Below are 25535 nucleotides of genomic sequence, written 5' to 3' on the forward strand. Positions count from 1 at the left end.
CCCAGTAGTTCCTGACAGAACAACAGCAGACTGAGGCCATACAGCACATCTTGCCACGACGTGATCCTCCGGTTGCCACCATTCCGTCGCAGGCAGTGCCTCAGCCTGCTCGTCGCCGAGGGCGCCCCCCTGCATCCTCCACACCAGCTCCGCCCCGTGCTGAGAGTTCTTCGAGGCCGGCGCGTCGAGCCCCGCGCAGGAGAGCGGCGCCCCCCGTGTCACTCTCGGCTGCAAAGTCCTCGAGGAAGTCGACTAAGCGGCCCTGACACGGGCAACTCGGAGATGCGGAGAACTACTCTTCAGGAGATGGCGGAGAGAGCGCCACTCCCTCCCCCGGAGGAGGGCCGGGTGGAGAATCTTCTGGTTCTGTTCCGCCACTGGTCGAATGGCCAGTGGCACCCACATTTTCATTGGAAGAGCAATTTCTCCTTCCTCCGAGTTGCAAGGCTCGTGGGCTGACAATGAGCGACGCACAGCTTCCTCATTCTCACCCACGACGCCCCCTTTCGACAGCAGCCAAGAGGTCGCGGTTTGGAGACGCAACGCCTCTCCACGCGTCTCTGGCCAGTTCCTCCGGGAACACGGGGAGTGTGGTTGCGATGACCCAGGACGCAGTGCCTTCTGGGCCTTCCGGCACGACTCCCCATCGCTGCACCACTGCGGGTATGTCGACTGTCCCCTTGGTGCCACTTGTACGGTATCTGGGAGCGTGGCTTGCGCTGCCCAACCCGTCACGCTGGCTCATCCGGACGGTTCGACTCGGCTATGCGATTCAGTTCGCCCGGCGACCCCCCAAGTTTAATGGCATGCTCGAGACTTCGGTGGCAGTCCAGGACGCCCCTGTCTTGCGCGAGGAGATTGCTGTCCTCCTGGCGACGGATGCAATCGAGCCGGTCCCTCCAGCCGAGATGAGGACGGGGTTTTACAGCCCTTACTTCATCGTGCCCAAGAAAAGCGGTGGCCTTCGATCTATCCTGGATCTGCGAGTCTTGAATCGGGCCCTACACAAGCTCCCGTTCAGGATGATGACGCAGAAACGCATTATCAAATGCGTCCAGCCCCAGGACTGGTTTGCAGCAATCGACCTGAAAGACGCGTACTTTCATGTCTCTATCCTCCCTCGTCACAGACCGTTCCCGCGCTTTGCTTTCGAGGGTCAGGCATGGCAGTACAAGGTCCTCCCCTTCGGGCTCTCCCTGTCCCCCCGTGTCTTCACGAAGGTCGCGGAGGGCGCCCTTGCCCCACTTTGGGAAGTGGGCATCAGGATCCTCAACTATCTCGACGACTGGCTCATTATGGCCCGGTCCCGAGAAGAGTTGTGCGATCACAGGGACTTCGTGTTTCGGCACCTCAGTCAGTTGGGGCTTCAGGTCAACCGGGAGAAGAGCAAGCTCTCCCCTGTGCAGAGAATCTCTTATCTCGGTATGGAGTTAGACTCGGTGAGTATGACGGCACGTCTCACCAGCGAGCGTGCCCACTCAGTGCTGAACTGCCTGAGTTCCTTCAGAGGCAGGACAGTGGTACCGCTGAAACACTTTCAGAGGCTCCTGGGGCATATGGCATCCGCAGCCGCAGTCACGCCGCTCGGGTTGCTTCATATGAGACCACTTCAGCACTAGTTACACTCCCGAGTCCCGAGATGGGCATGGCGCCGCGGTACACATCGTGTCACCATCACACTGATGTGTCGCCGCCTATTCAGTCCTTGATAGGACCTTGCTTTTCTACGGGCCGGCGTGCCCTTAGAACAAGTGTCCCGGCACGTTGTTGTCACAACAGATGCCTCCAACTCGGGCTGGGGCGCGACATGCAACGGGCAGGCAGCTTCAGGGTCCTGGACAGGACCTCTACTGCTGTGGAACATCAACTGCCTGGAGTTGCTAGCAGTGCATCTAGCTTTGCGACGGTTTCGTCCGCTAGTGCTGGACAAGCACGTGTTGGTCCGCACGGACAACACTGCGGCTGTTTCGTACATCAACCGACAAGGCGGTTTACGATCACGTCGCATGTCTCAACTCGCCCGTCATCTCCTCCTCTGGAGTCAGACGTGGCTCAAGTCGCTGCGCGCTGTCCACATCCCGGGGGAGCTCAATCGTACAGCCGACATGCTCTCACGACAGCTCACTTTCCCCGGGGAATGGCGACTCCATCCCCAGACGGTCCAGCTGATCTAGAGTCGATTCGGGGAAGCCCAGGTAGACCTGTTTGCTTCCCACGAGTCCTCCCACTGCCAGCTGTACTGGCACACAGCTGGCCTCGGGCTTTACGCAAGTATGCGTTTCCCCCAGTGAGCCTGCTCGCACAGACACTGTGCAAGGTCAGGGAGGACGAGGAACAGGTCCTGTTGGTTGCGCCTTGCTGGCCCACCCGGACCTGGTTTTCGGAACTCAGGCTCCTCGTGACAGCCCCTCCCTGGCGCATCCCCCTGAGGAGAGACCTTCTCTCTCAGGGGCCTGGCACCATTTGGCACCCGCGCCCAGATCTCTGGAACCTCCATGTGTGGCTTCTAGACAGGATGCGGCAGACCTAAGTGATCTGCCCCCAGCGGTGGTAGACACTATCACTCAGGCTAGAGCCCCTTCTACGAGGCAGGCCTATGCGCTGAAGTGGAGTCTGTTCACGAATTGGTGTTCTTCTCACCGGGAAGACCCCCGGAGATGCCCGGTCAGAGTCGTGCTTTCTTTCCTGCAAGGTAGGCTGGAGCGTGGGCTGTCACCCTCCACCCTGAAGGTGTATGTGGCTGCCATTGCAGCACATCACGATGCAGTGGACGGCCGGTCCCTGGGGAGGCATGACCTGATCGTAAGGTTCCTGAGGGGTGCCAGAAGGTTACATCCTCCTAGGACACCCCTGATTCCCTCCTGGGACCTCTCTATTGCCCTGGCGGGACTTCAGAGGGGTCCCTTTGAGCCGCTGGATTCGGTTGAGCTGAAGTTCCTGTCTCTCAAGACAGCGCTCCTGATCGCGCTCACTTCCATCAAGAGGGTCGGGGACCTCCAAGCATTTTCGGTAAGTGAAGAGTGCCTTGTGTTCGGGCCGGCCTACTCTCACGTTGTCCTGAGACCCCGGCCTGGATACGTGCCCAAGGTTCCCACCACTCCCTTCCGAGACCAGGTGGTGAACCTGCAAGCGCTGCCCCTGGAGGAGGCAGATCCAGCCTTGTCGTTGCTGTGTCCCGTAAGAGCGCTTCGCATATACGTGGACCGCACCCAGAGCTTCAGAAGCTCTAAGCAGCTCCTGGTCTGCTTTGGAGGTCAGCAGAAGGGGAAGGCTGTCTCTAAGCAGAGGTTGGCCCACTGGATAGTGGACGCCATCGCCTTGGCTTACCATTCCCAAGGCGAGCCGTGCCCCCTGGGGGTGAGGGCCCACTCCACACGGAGTGTGGCCTCCTCCTATGCGTTGGCGCACGGCGCCTCTCTGGCAGACATTTGTAGAGCTGCGGGCTGGGCGACACCTAACACCTTTGCGAGGTTTTACAACCTCCGTGTAGAGCCAGTTTCCTCCCGTGTGTTGGGTAACAGGTAATTGGCGGGAAGGGCTGGCTGGGTGTGTCGCTTGCTGCGCCATTCCCCCTAACACGGGGATGTGAGCGCCTTCTTCTCCCAGTAGAGTTCCCCGGTTGGCGTACCCTGGTCGAGCATCCTTCAGCACCCTCGGCGTCAGACTTGGCGGAGCAGTCTGTCACCAGGCCCAGTACTGGCGTTAGCATGCCCGGAGCCGGTCAGCCCCTGTACTGGGCTAGGTGTCCATATGGCTGGGTTCCCTACGGGTAATCCCATATGTGTATTCTTCCACGGTAAGGTTTCCCTCTTGGCAAACCCGTGTCTTCCTTTGACAGATCGCTCTGTCAGTCTCTTCTGGCAGCCGTTCCATCCCTACTCCAAGGTAGGACCTGCCTCAGAGACCCTTTCCATATGTAGTACTGCCCCCTGGGTCAGTCCATATCGGTATATCCACATGTCACCTCCCTACGGGTAGGATGTGGTCTCCGTAGCGACCTTTCCTAAAGGCTCGTTTCCCCATTGTCTTGCCAGCTGAAAGAACAAATAGGGAAGATTTGAAGCAATCTTTCACTGAAGGTTGAAATCCCTTCCATTTACTTTATGTGGGCGGAACAGCAGCATGGCCTTCTCCAGCAGCGATGTACTCACCCTTTGGCCCCTTCGGTACCAAGGTCAGTGAATTTGCGCTGGGGCTTTGGGAAGGTTACGACCTTAAGCGTAGCTTTTGTGGCACGCCAAGGCTTGTCAACAATTGCAGCGCCTCAGGGTTGTGACGAGGTTCAGGTTATGGCGTTTTCCATAGGACCCCATTTGCCGGTCGACATAACTCGTAGTGACCGACAGATAGGGAACGTCTCGGTTACGTACGTAACCCTCGTTCCCTGATGGAGGGAACGGAGACGTTATGTCCCCATGCCACAACCTTGAACCATTCGCTGTTGCCGGGACACGTTCTCGGCTCCTCAGCGTAAAACCTAATGAGTGGATGCACCTGTGGCCCTATTTATACCCGCTGGCACGGGGAGTGGCTCAGGTGTGTTAATCCACTTGCCAATTTCATTGGCGTTTTCTCTTAAAATCAGAGATGATTGGCCTCCCAAGTGAGACCCCATTTGTCGGTCGACATAACGTCTCCGTTCCCTCCATCAGGGAACGAGGGTTACGTACGTAACCGAGACGTTATTTCAGTAATTCAACTCAAATTGTGAAACTTGTGTATTAAATAAATTCAATGCACACAGACTGAAGTAGTTTAAGTCTTTGGTACATGGAACATTTAGCCCAATAGCTGCAGTGATCCATGTACAGGAGCATAGAATTGCCATGCGGATACGATGTGATTCACATATGCATTATCCTTTCTGATTTGGCTTATAATTGTTTAATTCTGTAATTGACATGATACATGTTTACCTAATTTTTTGAGATAGGAATTTTGGGTTTTCATGAGCTGTATGCCAAAATCATCAGTATTAAAACAATAAAAGACCTGAAATATTTCAGTTGGTGTGCAATGGATCAAAAATATATGAAAGTTTAATTTTTATCATTACATTATGGAAAAAAAATTAACTTCTATCACAGTATGCTAATTTTTTTAGAAGGACCTGTAAATTACAAGTGTTACCTCAAATGTATGGCCAGAATTAAAGCAAACTGAAGGCTCTTGGATGAATGGAGTATTAGGCATATCATTGGAGACCTTTTGATTTCTGTCTGTCACTGATTTAAGTTGAATGGGACAAGACCAAATAAGCTACACTTTTGATCAAGAGGTCATTAGTCAACCTACACCCTCCGACTAAAATCGGACTGGGTAATTTGTGACCATGAGATCCACGCAACTCAAATGCGACATTGGGTAACATGGGACATTTGATTATTCAAATATCTAGATAAATACAAAAACAATATTTGTGATCAGTTCTTAGGAATACAGCCTATATTTAATGATCACTGAACATTTAAAATTAAACCGAGCTAATAAAATTTTAACTAAATACTGATAAATTAAGTAAAAGACCTACACGCATTGTTGGATTACGTTGTTGGGCCAGTGGGTCTTCTTTACTATAGGGGATCTTACACTACAAAATGGAACAAACTTTTACAGTCAGTGATATAAGTAGGTTATGTATTTATTTATGTGTCTTTTCTAAAATGTGCAAAAAATAATAATGTCTCATTGAGATAAAAGACACCAAACTTCAATCGGAAAGCTTCTGAAATCAGATAAAATGTGAAACCATACGTAATATTTATGAAACACTTTATCTTAAAGCATGATAATATATACAAGCATAGCTAATTCCATTTAAAAAAAAAAAAATCTTAATACTGAAGATGAGACTAATTCCCAGTTCGCATGGGATCAGCATTATCTGAGGACCTTGTGTGATTTCCCCACCACACACACACACACACACATAATGTTGTGTGGTGCATTCACACGGGATAAACAAAGCCTGTGATTCTACATGAATTTACCGACTTATCAACTACATATGATGTCAAGACTTTGTGTACTGTAACATTATATCTTAAATAGGAGAATGTTCCTTAATGCATGCTGTTATACATGTCATCATTCTTTTTCTTTTGCTCTTTTGCTCTTTTGCTTCTTTTCAGCTTCTCTTTCTTCAAATTGTAGTTTGGTGTATAGCGATATGATTCAGCACCCAAAACACTATCAAAACACTCCACCTGTGTGCCATATCCATTTTTGTGAAGAATGGATAAGGCACACAGGACACAAAAACATTGAACAAATTATATACGATCCCGCAAGATCATGGCCAAATCACAGAGATGCTGATTTGCATGGGACTAATATTATCACAGGATCTCGGTGTTCAGTGAAATATGGTAGGTAATTTGCAGGGGATTTTTTTCTGGCCAATTGGCACAGGATTAAGATTACAGACAACCTCCAAAATTATTACAAATGACCAGAGATCACCAAGTAATACAAATCCTGTGCAAATAGGGCTTAACTTTGTAACAGGGCCATTAAAAATGGGCAAAGCACACAATCAGAGTACGTTCATTTAAGTAAGGAGAGTAATATTATATGTAACATGAAGAGAAAAAAAAAAACAAAAAAAAAAACATCAAATTTAACTCATTTGTACAAATTAAATGAATAGGGGAGTGCGGGGCACAAACAAATGAGGAGTTAATGGTAACACACATGGTTTAAATATTTCCAGACATACTAGCATAACAATTTACAGTATTTAACCTCTGGTCGTATCAACACTATATAGAGAAAAAAGTGCACCAAAATTAAAAAAAAATCTTAAAAATTTAAGAGATGAAAAGTAAAATTTTCATCTCAGTTTTGAAAAAGTTTTCATCTAAGGAGTTGTTAGGTTGTGTACCACTCTCCCTTATGTGCTAGTGACTGTTAACATGAATGAGGCAGAAATCAGCACTAAAACTTGGATGAAAGGAAGTCCAGCATCATACTAACCTGTAGAAGTATGACCTGTAAATGCTGTGGACGTGATTTGCGGTAAAGGAACTGAAACACAACACATGGAAAGGTGTTATATCAGACTGAGATTAGGAGTTTCTTGGGAAGGCCACATTTCAGTTCAGCTACACATTCACCTGTAATAGTGGGACTGGTAGATGTTGTGGAAGTGACTGTGTGTAAAAGAGCTGAAACAATACCAAATAGAAACAGATGTTTAAATCACATCCAGATGATGAACGGTGTTGTTCAGGAAAATCATCAAGATAAAATCCCTTTTAAAAGAAACAAATTCCATCTATAATTATCCTCACCTGTAGAAGTAGAACTACTAAATGTTGTGGAAGTGACTGGCTGTAAAGAGACTGAAACAAAAACAGAAGGAAACAGATTTTTAAATCAGAATCAAATGAGTTATGTAACAAAGAAATTGAGGGATTTCTTTTTTTGTCTGTGTGTAAAGATGCAGCAAGTAGTGGGGTAGCACAAATTGGTGTTTAAATGGAGCAAACTATAGCCAATGTTCCTGTGTGCAGAGAGTAGAGAGCGGAGAACAATGAGAAGAAACCATCCATCTGAACACAGTTTATTCATGGAGCTCTCTTCTAATGAGGAGGTTATTTGAGTCCAGTGACTTAGGCCTTGTCCACACTAATATGTTTTAGTTTAAAAACACATCTTTTTGTCTCCATTTTGGCCTTCCGTCCACGCTGAGACAGCGTTTTTTGGTCAAGGAAAACTGAGCTTTTTGAAAATGCTCTCCAAAGTGGATAAATTTGAAAACGATGATGCAAGTGCTGGTTTCTTTCAGCTTTTACTGAAAGACGAAGAAGTTGCCACTTTGTCGGGACAATCTGCTGTATATGCATCACAGCCTGAAAGTATGCTGCTTTATTTGTTTTTGTGTGGTTTATTACATTTCAAAAAGTAAGTTCTATTATAATTATAATTGCACTTACCTGTACATAGTTAATGCAGTTTTTTAAGTGGTTGTTGACATTTTATCTAAAATTGTATTTTGCTATTTTTTTTTTTTTTTTAATAATATTAATGATTTACGCTACCACTCTAATATGTCTTGCAATATCTGTGCATGCAAAGGTTCTGATCTATCCTCTTGGTCAATATTCTTGGGGTATGAATCCGGCTCAAATTGGTATGCTGATATTGACATTATGCTAACAGCTGCTTTGGCAAGGGGTGGGGTAATACTGAAACACCATCTAAACTGTTCGCCAATCACAGCTTACTGGGACAACTAACCAGTCACAAACACATTTCGTTTTTTGGAAGGTGGACAAGATCTAATCAAGCTGTTTGAGCCAGGCTGGGGAGAAAGGAATTGTAATAATGTCAATTATGTGAAAAACAATGTGTTTTTGAACCACTAAGCATTATAGCATGTTCTAATGCCCCCCAAAACAAAATCAAGACTTTGTAAAAGAGCATAATAGGATGTCTTTAAAGAACCTAAATAAATAAATAAAAAATCTGATAAAAAAAAAAAAAGTGTTCAGCAATTATTCTCACCTGCTGAAGTAGAAGTAGTAGATGTTGTGGAAGTGGCTGGTTGTAAATGAACTGAAACAAAACATTTGGAAAGCAGAAATTCAGCATTTAAGACTGATTTAACATCTGTGTTCATCATGAAGACAGGTATTAGGAGAAGCTTCTCTTGAAGGCCACATTCCAGTTCAGCTACACATTCACCTGTAGTAGTGGGACTGGTAGATGTTGTGGAAGTGACCGTGAGTAAAGGAGCTGAAACAATACCAAAGTGAAACAGATGTTAAAATCACACCCAGATAATGAACGGTGTTGTTCATGAAGAAAATCACCAAGATAAAATCCCTTTTAAAAGAATCACATTCCATCTATAATTATCCTGACCTGTAGAAGTAGAACTATTAAATGTTGTGGAAGTGACTGGCTGTAAAGAGACTGAAACAAAAACAGAAGGAAACAGATTTTAAATCAGAATCAGATGATGAAGTACTGTGTTATGCAACAAAGTAATTGAGGGATTTCTTTATTAAAGGTCTAAAATTATTTTCACCGGTTGAAGTATAACTAGTGTATGTTGCTGACGTGAACGGTTGTAAATTATCTGAAACAACAATGTGAAAACAGATGTTAAATCAGGAACAGATGGAAAAGCTTCTTTTGAAGGCCACATTTCAGTTTGACAGCACATTTACCTGTAGTAGTGGGACTGGTAGATGTTGGGGAAGTGACCGTGAGTAAAGGAGCTGAAACAATACCAGATGGAAACAAAATTGGATTGGATGATGAACTACGATGTTCTTCATGAAAAAAAAAAATAATAATAATAATAATAAAGAGGAATTAAATTCTATGAAGCCACATTCAGTCTAGAACAGAAGTTAATAATCCTGGTCCTTACAACCCCCAGCTCTGCACATTTTGCATTTAGTTTCACTTCCAAGGTATGTTCCATTCAAAGGATATCCAACCATGTTTGCAGTTCAAAAGGAGTGTATATTCCTTTAAAAGCATGAAAGACTTGACTGCTTTGCAAACATCATTACATTAAATAACCCTTCTCACTTCTGTAGTCGATTTTGTCTGTGTGTAAAAATGCAGCAAGTAGTGGTGTAGCACAAATTGGTGTTTAAATGGAGCAAACTATAGCCAATGTTCCTGTGTGCAGAGAGTAGAGAGCGGAGAATAATGAGGAGAAACCATGTCAATCTGAACACAGTTTATTCATGGAGCTCTCTTCTAATGAGGAGGTTATTTGAGTCCAGTGACTTAGGCATTGTCCACACTAATATGTTTTAGTTTAAAAACACATCTTTTTGTCTCCATTTTGGCCTTCCGTCCACACTGAGACAGCGTTTTTTGGTCAAGGAAAACTGAGCTTTTTGAAAATGCCCTCCAAAGTAGATACATTTGAAAACGATGATGCAAGTGCTGGTTTCTTTCAGCTTTTACTGAAAGACGAAGAAGTTGCCACTTTGTCGGGACAATCTGCTGTATATGCATCACAGCCTGAAAGTATGCTGCTTTATTTGTTTTTGTGTGGTATATTACATTTCAAAAAGTAAGTTCTATTATAATTATAATTGCACTTACCTGTACATAGTTAATGCAGTTTTTTAAGTGGTTGATGACATTTTATCTAAAATTGTATTTTGCAATTTTTTTTAATTTTTTCATAACATTAATAATTTACGCTACCACTCTAATATGTCTTGCAATATCTGTGCATGCAAAGGTTCTGATCTATCCTCTTGGTCAATATTCTCGGGGTATGAATCCGGCTCAAATTGGTATGCTGATATTGACATTATGCTAACAGCTGCTTTGGCAAGGGGTGGGGCAATACTGAAACACCATCTAAACTGTTCGCCAATCACAGCTTACTGGGACAACTAACCAGTCACAAACACATTTCGTTTTTTGGAAGGTGGACAAGACCTAATCAAGCTGTTTGAGCCAGGCTGGGGAGAAAGGAATTGTAATAATGTCAATTATGTGAAAAACAATGTGTTTTTGAACCACTAAGCATTATAGCATGTTCTAATGCCCCCCAAAACAAAATCAAGACTTTGTAAAAGAGCATAATAGGATGTCTTTAAAGAACCTAAATAAATAAATAAATAATCTGACTAAAAAAAAGTGTTCAGCAATTATTCTCACCTGCTGAAGTAGAATTAGTAGATGTTGTGGAAGTGGCTGGTTGTAAATGAACTGAAACAAAACATGTGGAAACAGAAATTCAGCATTTAAGTCTGCTTAAACATTGTGTTTATCTTGAAGACGGGTATTAGTAAGAGCTTCTCTTGAAAGCCACATTCCAGTTCAGCTACACATTCACCTGTAGTAGTGGGACTGGTAGATGTTGTGGAAGTGACCGTGTGTAAAGGAGCTGAAACAATACCAAAGTGAAACAGATGTTAAAATCACACCCAGACGATGAACGGTGTTGTTCATGAAGAAAATCATCAAGATAAAATCCCTTTTAAAAGAAACACATTCCATCTATAATTATCCTGACCTGTAGAAGTAGAACTACTAAATGTTGTGGAAGTGACTGGCTGTAAAGAGACTGAAACAAAAACAGAAGGAAACAGATTTTAAATCAGAATCAGATGATGAAGTACTGTGTTATGCAACAAAGTAATTGAGGGATTTCTTTATTAAAGGTCTAAAATTATTTTCACCAGTTGAAGTATAACTAGTGTATGTCGCTGACGTGAACGGTTGTAAATTATCTGAAACAACAATGTGAAAACAGATGTTAAATCAGGAACAGATGGAAAAGCTTCTTTTGAAGGCCACATTTCAGTTTGACAGCACATTTACCTGTAGTAGTGGGACTGGTAGATGTTGGGGAAGTGACCGTGAGTAAAGGAGCTGAAACAATACCAGACAGAAACAAAATTGGATTGGATGATGATCTACGATGTTCTTTATAAAAAAAAAAAAAAAAAAAAAGAGGAATTAAATTTACGAAGCCACATTCAGTCTAGAACAGAAGTTAATAATCCTGGTCCTTACAACCCCCAGCTCTGCACATTTTGCATTTAGTTTCACTTCCAAGGTTTGTTCCATTCAAAGGATATCCAACCATGTTTGGATTTCAAAAGCAGCGTATATTCCTTTAAAAGTATGAAAGACTTGACTGCTTTGCAAACATCATTGCATTAAATAACTCTTCTCACTTCTGTAGTCGATTTTGTCTGCGTGTAAAGATGCCGCAAGTAGTGGTGTATCACAAATTGGTGTTTAAATGAAGCAAACTATAGCCAATGTTCCTGTGTGCAGAGAGTAGAGAGCGGAGAACAATGAGAAGAAACCATCCATCTGAACACAGTTTATTCATGGAGTGTTCTTCTAATCAGTAACTAATATGTTTTAGTTTTAAAACACATCTTTTTGTCTACATTTTGGCCTTCCGTCCACGCTGAGAAAGCATTTTTAGTCAAGGAAAACTGAGCTTTTTTAAAATGTTCTCCAAAGTGGATAAATTTAAAATGTGCTGGTTTTACTGAAAACCTTTTACTGACAGATGAAGCAGTTGTCACTTTGTCGGGAAAATCTGCTGTATATGCATCACAGCCTGAAAGTATGCTGCTTTATTTGTTGTTGTGTGTTTTATTACGTTTCAAAGTTCAAGTTCTATGCCGTTTCTGCAATGTAATACATATTATAATTGCACTTACCTGTAAATAGTGAATGCAGTTTTTTAAGTGGTTGTTTACTTTGTATCTAAAATTTTATTTAGCCAAAATAATAATATTAATAATAATAATAATAATAATTCACTCTACCACTCTAATATGTCTTGCAATATCTGTGCATGCAAAGGTTCTGATCTATCCTCTTGGTCAATATTCTTGGGGTATGAATCCGGCTCAAATTGGTATGCTGATATTGACATTATGCTAACAGCTGCTTTGGCAAGGGGTGGGGCAATACTGAAACACCATCTAAACTGTTCGCCAATCACAGCTTACTGGGACAACTAACCAGTCACAAACACATTTCGTTTTTTGGAAGGTGGACAAGATCTAATCAAGCTGTTTGAGCCAGGCTGGGGAGAAAGGAATTGTAATAATGTCAATTATGTGAAAAAATAATGTGTTTTTTTGAACCACTAAGCATTATAGCATGTTCTAATGCCCCCCAAAACAAAATCAAGACTTTGTAAAAGAGCATAATAGGATGTCTTTAAAGAACCTAAATAAATAAATAAATAATCTGATAAAAAAAAAAAAGTGTTCAGCAATTATTGTCACCTGCTGAAGTAGAAGTAGTAGATGTTGTGGAAGTGGCTGGTTGTAAATGAACTGAAACAAAACATGTGGAAACAGAAATTCAGCATTTAAGTCTGCTTAAACATTGTGTTTATCTTGAAGACGGGTATTAGTAAGAGCTTCTCTTGAAAGCCACATTCCAGTTCAGCTACACATTCACCTGTAGTAGTGGGACTGGTAGATGTTGTGGAAGTGACCGTGAGTAAAGGAGCTGAAACAATACCAAAGTGAAACAGATGTTAAAATCACACCCAGATGATGAACGGTGTTGTTCATGAAGAAAATCATCAAGATAAAATCCCTTTTAAAAGAAACACATTCCATCTATAATTATCCTCACCTGTAGAAGTAGAACTACTAAATGTTGTGGAAGTGACTGGCTGTAAAGAGACTGAAACAAAAACAGATGTTAAATAAGAATCAGATGATGAAGTACTGTGTTATGCAACAAAGAAAGTCATTGAGGGATTTCTTTTAAATGGTCTTAAAGCATTTTCACCTGTTGAAGAAGAACTAGTGTATGTTGTGGACATGAATGGTTGTAAATGATCTGAAGCAACAATGTAGAAACAGATATTAAACAGATGCTCGATAAATGTGTTCTTCATGAAGACAGTAATTAGGAGAAGATTCCTCATTATTTTAAAGTGAAGTAATCGAGAAATTTTTATTTATATCGTCCAGTGATGATTCTGAAAGGACATACCTGTTATCTGTTGCTGTAGTAATGAACACTATTTCATGATCATCGTGCTCTTATTTTAGTGCAGTTGTCTCACAGCCACTGCGTTCAAATATTTAGATAAACTTTATAAAGTATAATCTATTATTAAATTAAATTAATATATTAAATCTTCACCGATACCCATTTTGTGACCATTATTGAGCCGATTATTTTCAATCATCTGGAATGATTCGGGACATTCTACATTTAACGTAGCTTTATGCATTAAAATGTTTTTTTTTTTTTAAGACCAAACTCAGTAAACACATTAACAATGAAGCATTGTATTCACAGACAAGCAGATGAGCCCAGAATGCAATGTGTTTAATTCCGTGTTAAGCTTTTTCCTCCCATAGAAAACCATTAGACTACAAGGAATGTGGCTTAATGCATTAAAACGTGTAAAAAGACCAAACTCAGTAAACATTTTTAATAAAGCATTCTATTTTATTACATTTATTATTCGATTACATTTATTACTACATGTAAATGTATTTAAAGGCAAGCAGGTTATGGGAATATGGAGCCCCGCACATGACATACAAAAAAAAAAAAAAAAATTGTGCACACAATTTACTAAACGTGCTTTTGTTCTGTCCAAGCGGTGCAATGAGAACTCCGTAAGCTCGATGGAATCTGGAATCATTGCAGAAATCCAGGTTTCTGTGAGGAATATAATGCGCAGAATTGTTTCTCGAAACAACAAAAAGACAAGATTGTAACCTAAAAGTAACATTCTCTCGCAGTGTTGAGCAGGGGCGAAATGTGCAGGCTGCTGGGGGGCTTTGATGGGTGATTGGGGGGGGGGGGGTTGTGTAGGGTGCATTGGTTTGTTCGGGAGGGTGATATGATTTTTTTTTTTTTTTTTATAAACATCATGATTTTATCATGATTGTTTGTCAACTTTTTTTATTTTGCCTAGCTGTTTGAGCATTACAGCTAAAAACTAATATTCCTATGAAAAAGACAAAGCTTGTTACATTAAAGTAACAAAATATGAGAACTAGTTGTGGGCATAGACTATTTTTTTTAATCTAGATTAATCTCACTGTAATTTTGGTTAATCTAGATTAAAATGGCTCATTTGAATTCTGCCGAAGGCATTCAGAATATGTGTGCTACCCAAATAAAATAATGACTAAAAGTACCAGGGCCTGGTCTAATGCACCACCTGTCTTGAGAAACCCGTTCAGTGGTTCTCAACCTTTTTTTCCAGTGGGCTACACTATGTTCCAAGTGCAAGTCTCGCGGGCCGCACGCATATAATTTACATATTACGTCACAAATACAAACCAACCTGATTTATAATACTATAACCTAAATATTATGATATCTAATCTATTACATTCATTGAAATAAATAAATAATTCTACTCCCCATGAATAAAACACCTGATGCTGTCGGGAGCTGACCAATTTTGTGAAATTAGGCTCGAAAAGAGTAACAGAACAAAGAAGTTGCGATTGTAAAGCCTGTGTTATACTTTCCTCATGAGCAATCCGGACACGGACTTCCTATGGAATTACATTTGTTTCAATACAAATGAATGTAACTTTATAAAACTGAACATAACTTTTTCAGAAACTATCAAAAATATGCCATTACAAAAGAAAAAAAACACAATGAAAATGAAAAAATTAACACAGTTGCACAAATGTAACAGGCTCTTCAAATATGCTTCATTTTTGTTAATGTTTTACAAATATTTGTTTTCACTGATCATGGATTCTGAATGCATTAATTCTTTTTTTATTTTCATTGTGTTTTTTTTTTTTTTTGTTATTTTGTAATGGCATATGTTTGATAGTTTCTGAAAAAAATTATGTTCAGTTTTATAAAGTTACGTTCATTATTATTGAACTAAACGTAATTCCATAACTTCCATTTATACTTCCGAAAGTGCACGCTGATGGTCTGCTCTGCAACAAACGTGAACAAACAATTTCCCAGAATTATTGCACATCTTTATATTCTTTTATTGACGGATTGCACAGGTTTGAGTAGCACTGAGCTTCTTCACACTGCCTGCACATGTGCAATTGTGCTTTTGAAGCCTACTGACCACATGCACCTGTCTGCGTGGTAGTCTGCTTTGAGTCTCAGCACATGCTCTCCGGGGCTCATCTCCTGTTTCCAAAATGCATCACAAACTGCTTGATAAAGCTGTAAACGAATTCCACATTGCACAAGGTGCAAACAACCTTACGCATGTTTCACACATAATCTGTCTGCAGTGTGAATGCGTTGCATATTTTTTTTATGCACCCATTTAAACGGATTCCAGCATTCACGCGGTTGTGGTCCGTCAGTGCGTTCCAGGAGCGTTGCGTCTGGAGCAGTGCAGCGATCGTTCATGTACCGAGTAGCAGACTGCAAACGCGTCCTGTGTGAGAGCACAATGAGTATGAGTCCGTGCTGCTGCTGCATCACATACATAATGCACACGGACTGCATACGCACTGCAGACGGAGTATGTGTGAAACAGGCGTGCGTCTCGTCAAGGTTTCCATTGAGAAGCTTCTTTAAAAAAAAAATAATAATTCCCTGAAGCAAACCCGGCAGCTTCAGCTGCATCCATGTTAGCATGTCACGTCTGATGTGGTAATCCGCGCTAAAATATCAAGGTGAAAGTAATCATAGCTCGCCTAGTATACAACCAGGTCCCATCCCAACTTTGAGAATAGATTAACGGTGATATTTTTTTTTATCGCTCCGATAAGATTCTCGCATTAACACAGCACGTTAACACCGATAACGGCCCACCACTAATGAAAACGTATGGATATTTCGGCCATTTGGAGAAGATACAAATTTTTGTCATGATTTTATCTTTGTTATTAAAAAAGAAAATACACATAATACACAAATAAAAACAAACAGAGTTTTGCAGGTACAATAGTACTTAGCAGGAGCATTCCAAAAATTTAATGAACAAATAAAAATAAAACACAATATACAATGACCCTATTAAAGCAACTGTTTTTTTTCCCAAGTGATTTTTCTAAGTGTTTGGTGTTTCATTAACATTAAAGGAATAATTCAACCAAAAATTAAAACAGATTAGTGGTTTTTTTTTTTTATACCTTAATGTACCCACCCAAAAATAGTTTTAAAGCTGAACATAAACTTTATTTTGAAAAAAGGTGATGGAAAACCAAACCAAAAAAAAAAAAAAAAAAACAAGTTGCTGGTCCACAATGACTTCTAGAGTATTTTTCCCAAAGTCAATGTGGACCAGCAACCGTTTGGTTATCTAGATTAGTCCAAATATCTTCTTTTGTGCAGTAAAAAAAAAAAAAAAAAACATTATACTGTAGGTTTGGGACAACTTGTGAGTGAATAAACAATGACAGAGATTTAATTTTAGGGTGAACAATCCTTTTAATTACATCGGCAACAATGTTGATTCAGTAGGATGTTGTACTTGGTGAAATCATGCTCACCACACACACACACACACACACACACACACACACACACACACACACACATATATATAAATATGTATGTATGTGTGTGTGTGTGTGTGTGTGTGTGTGTGTGTGTGTGTTGATAAACAATAATGCATGGTTAGCTGTGCATTAAACAATGAAAACACGATGTGGAGGACAAGAACCATCCAATGTGAAGCAGTTGTCTCCGTGAAGTGCATTAAAATGCACTTCGGCTGTGGCTGAAGTCAGTAGTTCTTGTTTTTCTAAGAGCCTGTTTACACCTGGTCATTTCATGTATTTTTGCTGTTCGGATATCTATTTGATTTATCAAAATGTTTCCACTTGGCCACATACATCTGTCATCGCAAAGCAGATATAAACCAGATTTTCAATTCCTGCACTATAATTAAATTTAACAAAGTTCACATCAACAATATCAAAAGATAAGTGCTGCATTACTTTAACTATCAGCTCATTTTTAAGATCAAATCCCACCTGGCATCATCACTATAGAAAGATAAGGGTTGTGTGGATCAATTAAAGCAGTGCATTAATATGGAATAGTGTTTTTTTTATTATTCATTCATTCTTTTATGTATTCATTTATATATTTCGTATTTTATAAAGAAGTCTGAATTTACTTGATCAAAAAATACAGTACATTTCTTAAGGCATTATAATATATGCATAATGTATTATAAAAAAACGTATATGTTATACCAACTCATGAATGAGTTGTATGTATATATGGTTATGAGTTTAACAGTATGATTATTTATAACATACATTTTATTTTGATGGTCCCCTTAATCAGTCGACTATAAGCAACTTTGCAACTACATCCCAACTAACTCTCATGAGAGTATTAGTATGCTCAAGAATGGTAGACTCTAGTATGGTAGAATAAGATGACGTACTTGCAAAGACACTTACAGTATGTCAGTTTATCTGTTGGTTGACCATCAAAATAAAGTGTTAGCATATGTTTACAGTAGCAGAAATACTAATACTCCAGTGATCACTAGTTGATATAGTTACTTATCAACAGCTGTCTAAAGGGTACCATCAAAATAATCAAACTGATATTACAATAAAACAAGTTCAAAGCAAATGTGTCACTTTATTTTACAGTACACAGCAAAATCCCCAGTGTTAATTTAACACTCTTGAGTGTGGACTCATATAAACACTAAAGCAGTGTTAAAAGTAACACTGAAGCAGAGTTGAAGTTAATGAGATAATTAAGAAGTTAATTGAGTTATGATTGACCATTATTGAAGACACCTGATGTTAACAAGCAGAATCACAAACGAGAAAAATCACAATTTGTGTATCACCATTATAGTGGTCAATGTTTGCTTTAGTTGGGATCTTGACCCTTCAGTTATTATCTTTAGATTTTATGTGGCTGTGGTGACTGAATTATATCATACAGACAGACCACAGCAAAGACAATCATGTGTGCCATTGATTGTGATTAGAGCTATTTGTTATAGAGTGACCTGAATGCCTGAGTTTAAGTTTCTTTACTGCATACATAAATTAAGTGAAAGAGAAAACTAAGCAACCCAGCATTTCTGACATAGTATGACATGTTTTTAATAGTTAGTTCTACGTTAAAAAAAGTAATCTTTTGTTTGGACACACAGACATCAGGAATCAGCGTGAGCATCACAACAACGGTGACCATCAAAAAAGCATGTTGTAGCCAATAAAAACTCATCCATGGCTCCCATCATGCATTGCGGCATGAATAAATTATGAGCTGAACTGTCTTTTTAACTTTTTATTCTAACTACATTTTATTTTTGCTGTTTTTATGTTCATTTTTTTGTATCTAGTTCAGAGTTGGTCTGTTTATCTGAATATGTTGTTTGTCACCATTGTTGAGATTCATACGCTGATTATTGTTATCTGTGTGTGCCTAAAATTAGAATTCTTTAATAAAAAAATAAAAAAATAAATCAGAATCACTTGCAAGAGATATCTACAAAATGTATAGAAAATACAGATATTTTTCATTGTGGAATCAAAGCTGTGACAATCAATAATGGAAGATTTACTTTAGAAAAGACTGTAAATGAGTTCAGTGATTCATGTCAATCAACGATTACATTAAAACATAATCATCAACACGCGATGATTTTTGCTCTTTGTTTGACAAACTTTAAAAGTAAAAAGTTACAAGCCAAGATCCCAACTAAAGCAAACACTGATCACTATAATGGTGACACACAAATTGTGATTTTTCTCGTTTGTGATTCTGCTTGCTAACATCAGGTGTCCTCAATAATGCTTAATCATAACTCAATTAACTTCTTAATTATCTCATTAACTTCAACTCTGCTTCAGTGTTACTTTTAACACTGCTTCAGTGTTTATATGAGTCCACTCTCAGAGTGTTAAATTAACACTGGGGATTTTGCTGTGTACATGCAATTACATGTACTTATAGTTTACTTACAGTGTATTTATCTAAGAATGTTCTGGTTATACAAGGTAACTACATGGGGTACGGTTAGGTTTAGGGGTAGGTTCAGGGTTAGTACTTAGTTATTACATAGTTATCGTCATTACTATAATAAGTACATAGTATGTACATGAGAAACATGTCTGTAAAATAAAAGTCCTACCATATTACACATTCTTTTGATCTGTTATCTGATCTTATGGGTGTATGAGAGAAAAAAAAAAATTGTTATCATTATTATTATTATTACTATTATTTAAAAAATGGTCTTTGACTGCTTGAGGTAAAGGTAAGATGAAACAAATCATTTAATATTAGTCAACTTTTAATGATACGTTTAACGATAGAAATGTTAAATGACCGACCGCTATATCCAGTGATGCAAACTTTTTTGCACAGCATGATCTTAGATCTCTGTGTGCGTGTGTGCATCAAAAAAAGCAGTGCATTAATATAAAACGGTGATTAAACTAAATGGTTTAAATGCATTGGCCTTGGTCACACACAGATACAGTGGTGTTTACTTTGGTCTCTGTTATTCAAGAAACTTTTTATGACAACAATTTATGAAAACTCTTCAGAAACTATTTGCATGAACATCATGACTACCTAAACTATATTATTATTTTTTATTTTTTAATTGTATCATTTTAAAATGTGTATGTATACTGTATTAATACAGAATGCATTTTTGGCACAGTGGTCAACCAGAAAAATAAAAAAATGTCATGTCATGCCGAATAAGTTTCCGACCCCTGATATAGGCTGTTACCAATGAAATTTTATCATCAACAAAAGCCATCTTTACACTAAAAATGTGGAACAGAAGCTGCATCTGACATGGCATTTATGTTTATTTACACAGACTGATTAATATTGCTCAAAATTACATGTACTGTATTTGACAACTGAATAACATAAACAGCTTACAGTAAAGTATATATGGTAACACTTTATTTCAGGATCTCTTAACTAGTTGCTTATTAGCATGTATTTTACTACAATATTAGCCATTTATTAGTAATTAAGCACATATTAATGCCTTATTCTACATGTCTAATCCTACCCAATAACTAAATTTCACAACTACAGAACTAACTCTTAACAAGCAGCAAATTAGGAATTTATTGAGGGAAAAGTCATAGTTAACATTGAATAAGTGTTCCCTATTCTAAAGTGTTACTGTATAATATATATATTTTTTTTTGTTTGTTTTTTGCAGCACAAGCACACGTCCATTCAGCAGCACATATCTATATGTACATTAGAATTATTCAGTCAAGTCAATAAGGTGCATTGCATTACCTGTAGAGAGGGTCACTGGTGTGATGGTTGTAGAGCTGGTGTTAACGCTGCTAACATCTGAAAGTTTGGATGAATAGTGATTAATGAACAGAGACACAAATATCATGAATGTGCAGAAAGAGCTGATGTAAATATAATTACCTGCACAGTATGCAAGATTGCATCCAGCTGGTCTAACCAGCTCATAGACATAATAGTTGCCTGGACAGGCTTTGACTTTAATGGGGTAAGACCCCAAATAGCAGCAATAATTTATGTAGTAACCACAGACATCTCGAGTGACAACTCCATCTTGAACTGTTGGGTGTCCACCATGAATCCACAGTGGGGCAACAGTGCCACAGCTGTACAGAGCAACACATGTGTCTGGGATGTGAGCGCTCAGACCGTTGATGAAGAGACGATACCAGCCGCCCCAGGAGACTGACTGGTCACACATGTACGTGTAAGAGTCGTTGTATGGTATCTGATTGCTGGTGGCTCTCCATGGATCGTCCAGCACATTGTAGTTGTAGCAGGGGTCAGGAAGAGTAGCTGTTGTGAAAATATTACAAGAAATTAGTATGTTTCTGAAAAACATGTTCTTATGTGATGTTATTAGCAAAACAATTTGGTCCCACTTTATATTAGGTTACCTTATTTACCATTTGCTATTTATAATACTTATACTATTTACTATTTATTAGGGCTGCACGATTCTGGATAAATTGAGAATCACGATTTGTTTTGGTCTCATATAGAGATCATGATTCTCCTATGATTCTTTTTTATTATTATTACTATTATCATTATCACAAGTATATAAATTAATACTTTTATTTTGCAAGGATTCTTTACATTTATCAAGTGTGAAAGACATTTATAAAATATTTCTATTTCACATAAATTTTGTTCTTCTGAACTTTCTATTAAAAAATAAAACTTTAAAAAATGTACTCATCTGTTTTCAACATAATAATAATAATAATAATAATAATAATAATAATAATAATAATAATAATAATAATAATCCTATTTTGAACAGCAAATCAGAAAAAATAAAATAATTTCTGAAGATAATGTGACACTGAAGACTGGAGTAATGATGCTGAAAATACAGCTGTTCATCACAGAAATAAATTACACTGAAAAAAGTAATAAGTAAATTTACTTAATTTTTATTTGGCAAGTTTTTGCACAAGCATTTTTCAAGTAAATTTAACACATTTGGAAATTAAGTAAATCTGCTTAACTAAGTTAAATAAAAAAATAAAAATAATAATAAGTATATTTTATTGAGTAAAATCTAATTAAATAATATTCAATTAACGCATTTAGATACTCCATACAGATAAATAATTGATGATTATCATCACCAATATAAAGTATAACAATCTACACCTAGGTACAAGTTAACACCTGATGGCTTTTCTTCTGGGCTTTTGAGTTACAACAAATGTGTTTCAGAAACACACGGTTATAACAGCCAGAGAAAAGACTAAGACAGAAATCAAGGGTCAAGAGCCCAACTAAAGCAAACACTGATCTCTAACATGGTTACTTCAAATGAAACAATAAATCAACATCTAAACCTTAGTTCATTCTCAATAAGATCTTGTGTAGACGTCTGACAGAAATAAAGTCAGTCTGGTTATTAATAAGTGGAGCTGGTGATGCTGTTTGTGGGGTTGTTTAATCAGATCTTGAGAGATTTCATGTATTTTATTTCAGTTGATTTCATCTAAGTCTGTGTCTGAAGTCAGTTGTAGTAGTTCTTGTGTTTCTCTTTTCTTCAGTGATTCTGTTTGTTAGCAGCAGCTGTTCATCACTAATTAACAATTATCACTCAGTTAATCACTTAATTACTTAATTGCTAAGTTTTAAAACTTACATGGTTTAAATCAAGGCAATCTATTTACTCAAACGGTTTGAGTAAAGTTTACTTATCGGGTTTTACAGTGCTATTTCTTTTGTCTGTTTTCTTAATTGCAGAATATTTATCATGTGCATCCAGTCCTTCGTGCTGTCTTTGCTGTAAACTGGTTTAAAGGGACAGAAGTGAGAGACTTATTTACCCTCATTTGATAAAATGAGGGTAATTTATTTAACTTTCATTTCACCATCTGCCTCAGGAGATGATTGAGGTATGAAAAACTGAGACGGTGCTTTGATTTCTGTGACCTCTAGCATTGCGGGAATGTTGTTCTCCCGATGCATGCTGTCGCACATCTGACAAGCCACCGTGCGCAGCAGAGAACACTCGCCGACAAATTGTGCAATTGGCTTGATACTCATTTCCGCTGACACTTTTTGATTCCTCCCACTCTCGTCGATTCTTTTGTGTCTGCTTTCGTTTAAACGCTGGATGCGTGGGGGTATCTGGAGCAGCCTCCGCCTTTCTTTCAAACCGACTCTCTGCCAAGAGAACCACCCTCCTCTGACTCTGATCAGCCGTGAACCTGAAACAAACCAATAAATCCACCGATGGCAGCCAGTATTACCCAATCAGGGGCAGAATAGGACGAGTCTTCACAGAATGCCGGTGGGATGATTTGCATGAGATGCCGCATTGAAGGAGACTTAGGTCTCTGCAGAGCAAATGTGAGCGTTTATCACCTTGTAGGTGTTTTCAAACTGCTGGGTGTTTCTAAATCAGGCAATCAAAATGATCACCCTTACCCAACCCCACCCCTAAACAATCAGGTCTCATGGTGTAAAAACGCCCTGATCTGGCAACTCCCATTACTTTCCTGCAGAGACCTATACTTGCATTGAAGACAACTCCGAAAATACAGAGAAGGGTATAACTGCAGCCTGGAGATCTCCAAAATAGTTTTTATTGGTTGTGTCAGTTAAAGTGTTTCCTAAACTATACGACAAAAAACGCTAACCCCTAAACCTACCCCACATCTTACCTTAACCAGTGAAATTGACTGAATGGCGGGATTGGCACTGAATAGTGTGGTAAAGTTGCAGTTCAGGAGATTAACAATTAGTAAGATTATGTGATATGAGACTCACCACTCAATGGCACCTTTTATCGGCCCTGCTGGTAGGAATTTTTTTTCCCCCTCCGCTGGGACGGCTCCTGAGTGATTCTCGTTTACATCATGAAGCAGAGGTTCAGACTGGGGTCCAAACACCACTGGCCACGAGCCTTGGGCTCTGTTCTCATGGAGAACATTTATTTATATTGCATATTTTCATTTAGATGAACTAGAAACAATGTTTAATTTATAAAGGTTTATTTAGAAATGTAAGTCAGTAATAATTGGCTGAAGCCACAGCCAATGGTGAAAGTCTTTGCGAAAGGAGACCACGCCCCATTTTGGAGTTCATGCCCCATTTTAGAGATCTCCGGTCTGCAGTTATACCCACTTGAAAATACGGTACAAACCCATCCCATATTGATTCAAAACGGGATGCTCTATTTTATTCTTAAATACGGGACGATTCTGTATTTTAAGGGATGGGTGGCAACCCTATTGAAAAACAGACATGTCAAGACGGACACTTTCTGCTCCCGTCAGTGAAGCTCACTTTATCACAGATGAAGTGAATTAAATACAATATTTGTCAAATACACAGACGTTTTATAAACGTTTTCATGAGCAACAGAAACAGTTTTTACATACTGCTGAATAAAGCGCCATATTTTCAAGATCAACATAATCATATACTATTTAACTACTGGGTATATATGATTTTATCTGTGTTGTATGATAAACTTGACTCAATAAAACAGTGTGACTACAGAACAAAAGCATTTACCCTTCTAAAAACACAGATTTGATGCCATTATTGGAACTGAAATGGTTCGTCTAACCCGAAAAACTTGTTATTGTTGTCATGTGGTGAATCTGGCCAATCGTGAAGCAGCTGTCGTCATCAGTGCTCCTGTAGTCGTTCTGGAGAAACTGCGGCGGCTAAATCAGCCGGCTGCTCTCGAATCACTCTTGCGGTACTTTGATGCCACACGTTACAGTCATGCACAATCTCAAGTCGGACAACATTTCTAACCGGCATGTATTGCTTCAAGTCAGACTGCGATCGGTTTGTGCAGTGCTACGTGATGTCGAACGCACCTTTAATGCTTGTTTGAGATAAGTAAAATCTGTACAGAACCGATCATGGGTGATCACCGCGAGATGCATGCTGGTTAGAAAAGTGTCCGAGTTACATCCGTCTTGCTCTGATTTCATGCTGACGTGTGCTAAAAAACTCTCGCGACGGCTAGGCGGCTGTGTCGGATTGAGCAGTCGAGTGCATTTGCTCTCCATCGGCTGCACTGATCAAAATCATGATGGGAAACCATTCACAAACAAAACACGCCTAGTGAAGTTAAGAATTAGGACATGCGTTTATGTAATAAAATTTTTCTCTTAATTCGATTTATTCCTTGTTGTAATTTTCACTTTATTCTATTGTATGTTTGTGTGAATTAATAAATCAATCCATTAAAAATATACATGCAAACATACATATCTAAATGGACTCTTTAGCCATTATGTCTCCTCTTTGTGTGGTTTCATCTGAGAAGTCTCTGGGTCTGGCTGAAAACAAGGGAATAAATTCTGAAGAATGTTTGCTACAAAGCAGCTTTGACTTGCATAGTATGGAAAAATACTATGGACGTGAAATGGTGACAGAAACCTGCTTGTTTGCAAACATTCTTCTAAATGTACTCCTTTGTGTTCAGCAGAACAAAGGAATTGATGCACATGATGACAAAATAGTGGTATTTCGATTACATCCACTGAGTCTGCAATAAAACATGCGAACGCAATCTCCTCCATTACTGAGTTTTGCAGAAGACAAAACAGCGAGATTCAGGAAGTGTCCGACTTCAAAGGTCTTTTTTG

At 39.4% G+C, this 25535-nt stretch overlaps 1 protein-coding gene across 1 annotated transcript in view; it reads right to left on the reverse strand.

Annotated features, from left to right (window-relative positions):
* LOC113074516 (adhesion G protein-coupled receptor E3-like) overlaps nucleotides 1-25535 on the reverse strand; it is a 133064-nt gene that overhangs the window by 11885 nt on the left and 95644 nt on the right. The window contains exons 11-18 of the mRNA XM_026247358.1: nucleotides 12922-12972; nucleotides 12744-12794; nucleotides 11000-11050; nucleotides 8689-8739; nucleotides 8509-8559; nucleotides 7293-7343; nucleotides 7116-7166; nucleotides 6976-7026 (exon numbers count right to left, since the gene is read on the reverse strand). Of these exons, the coding sequence (XP_026103143.1) occupies nucleotides 6976-7026; nucleotides 7116-7166; nucleotides 7293-7343; nucleotides 8509-8559; nucleotides 8689-8739; nucleotides 11000-11050; nucleotides 12744-12794; nucleotides 12922-12972 (408 nt within the window). The remainder of the gene's footprint in view (nucleotides 1-6975; nucleotides 7027-7115; nucleotides 7167-7292; nucleotides 7344-8508; nucleotides 8560-8688; nucleotides 8740-10999; nucleotides 11051-12743; nucleotides 12795-12921; nucleotides 12973-25535) is intronic.

The sequence above is a fragment of the Carassius auratus genome, unplaced genomic scaffold (genome assembly GCF_003368295.1).
Source record: "Carassius auratus strain Wakin unplaced genomic scaffold, ASM336829v1 scaf_tig00014984, whole genome shotgun sequence".
NCBI classification, from domain to species: domain Eukaryota; kingdom Metazoa; phylum Chordata; class Actinopteri; order Cypriniformes; family Cyprinidae; genus Carassius; species Carassius auratus.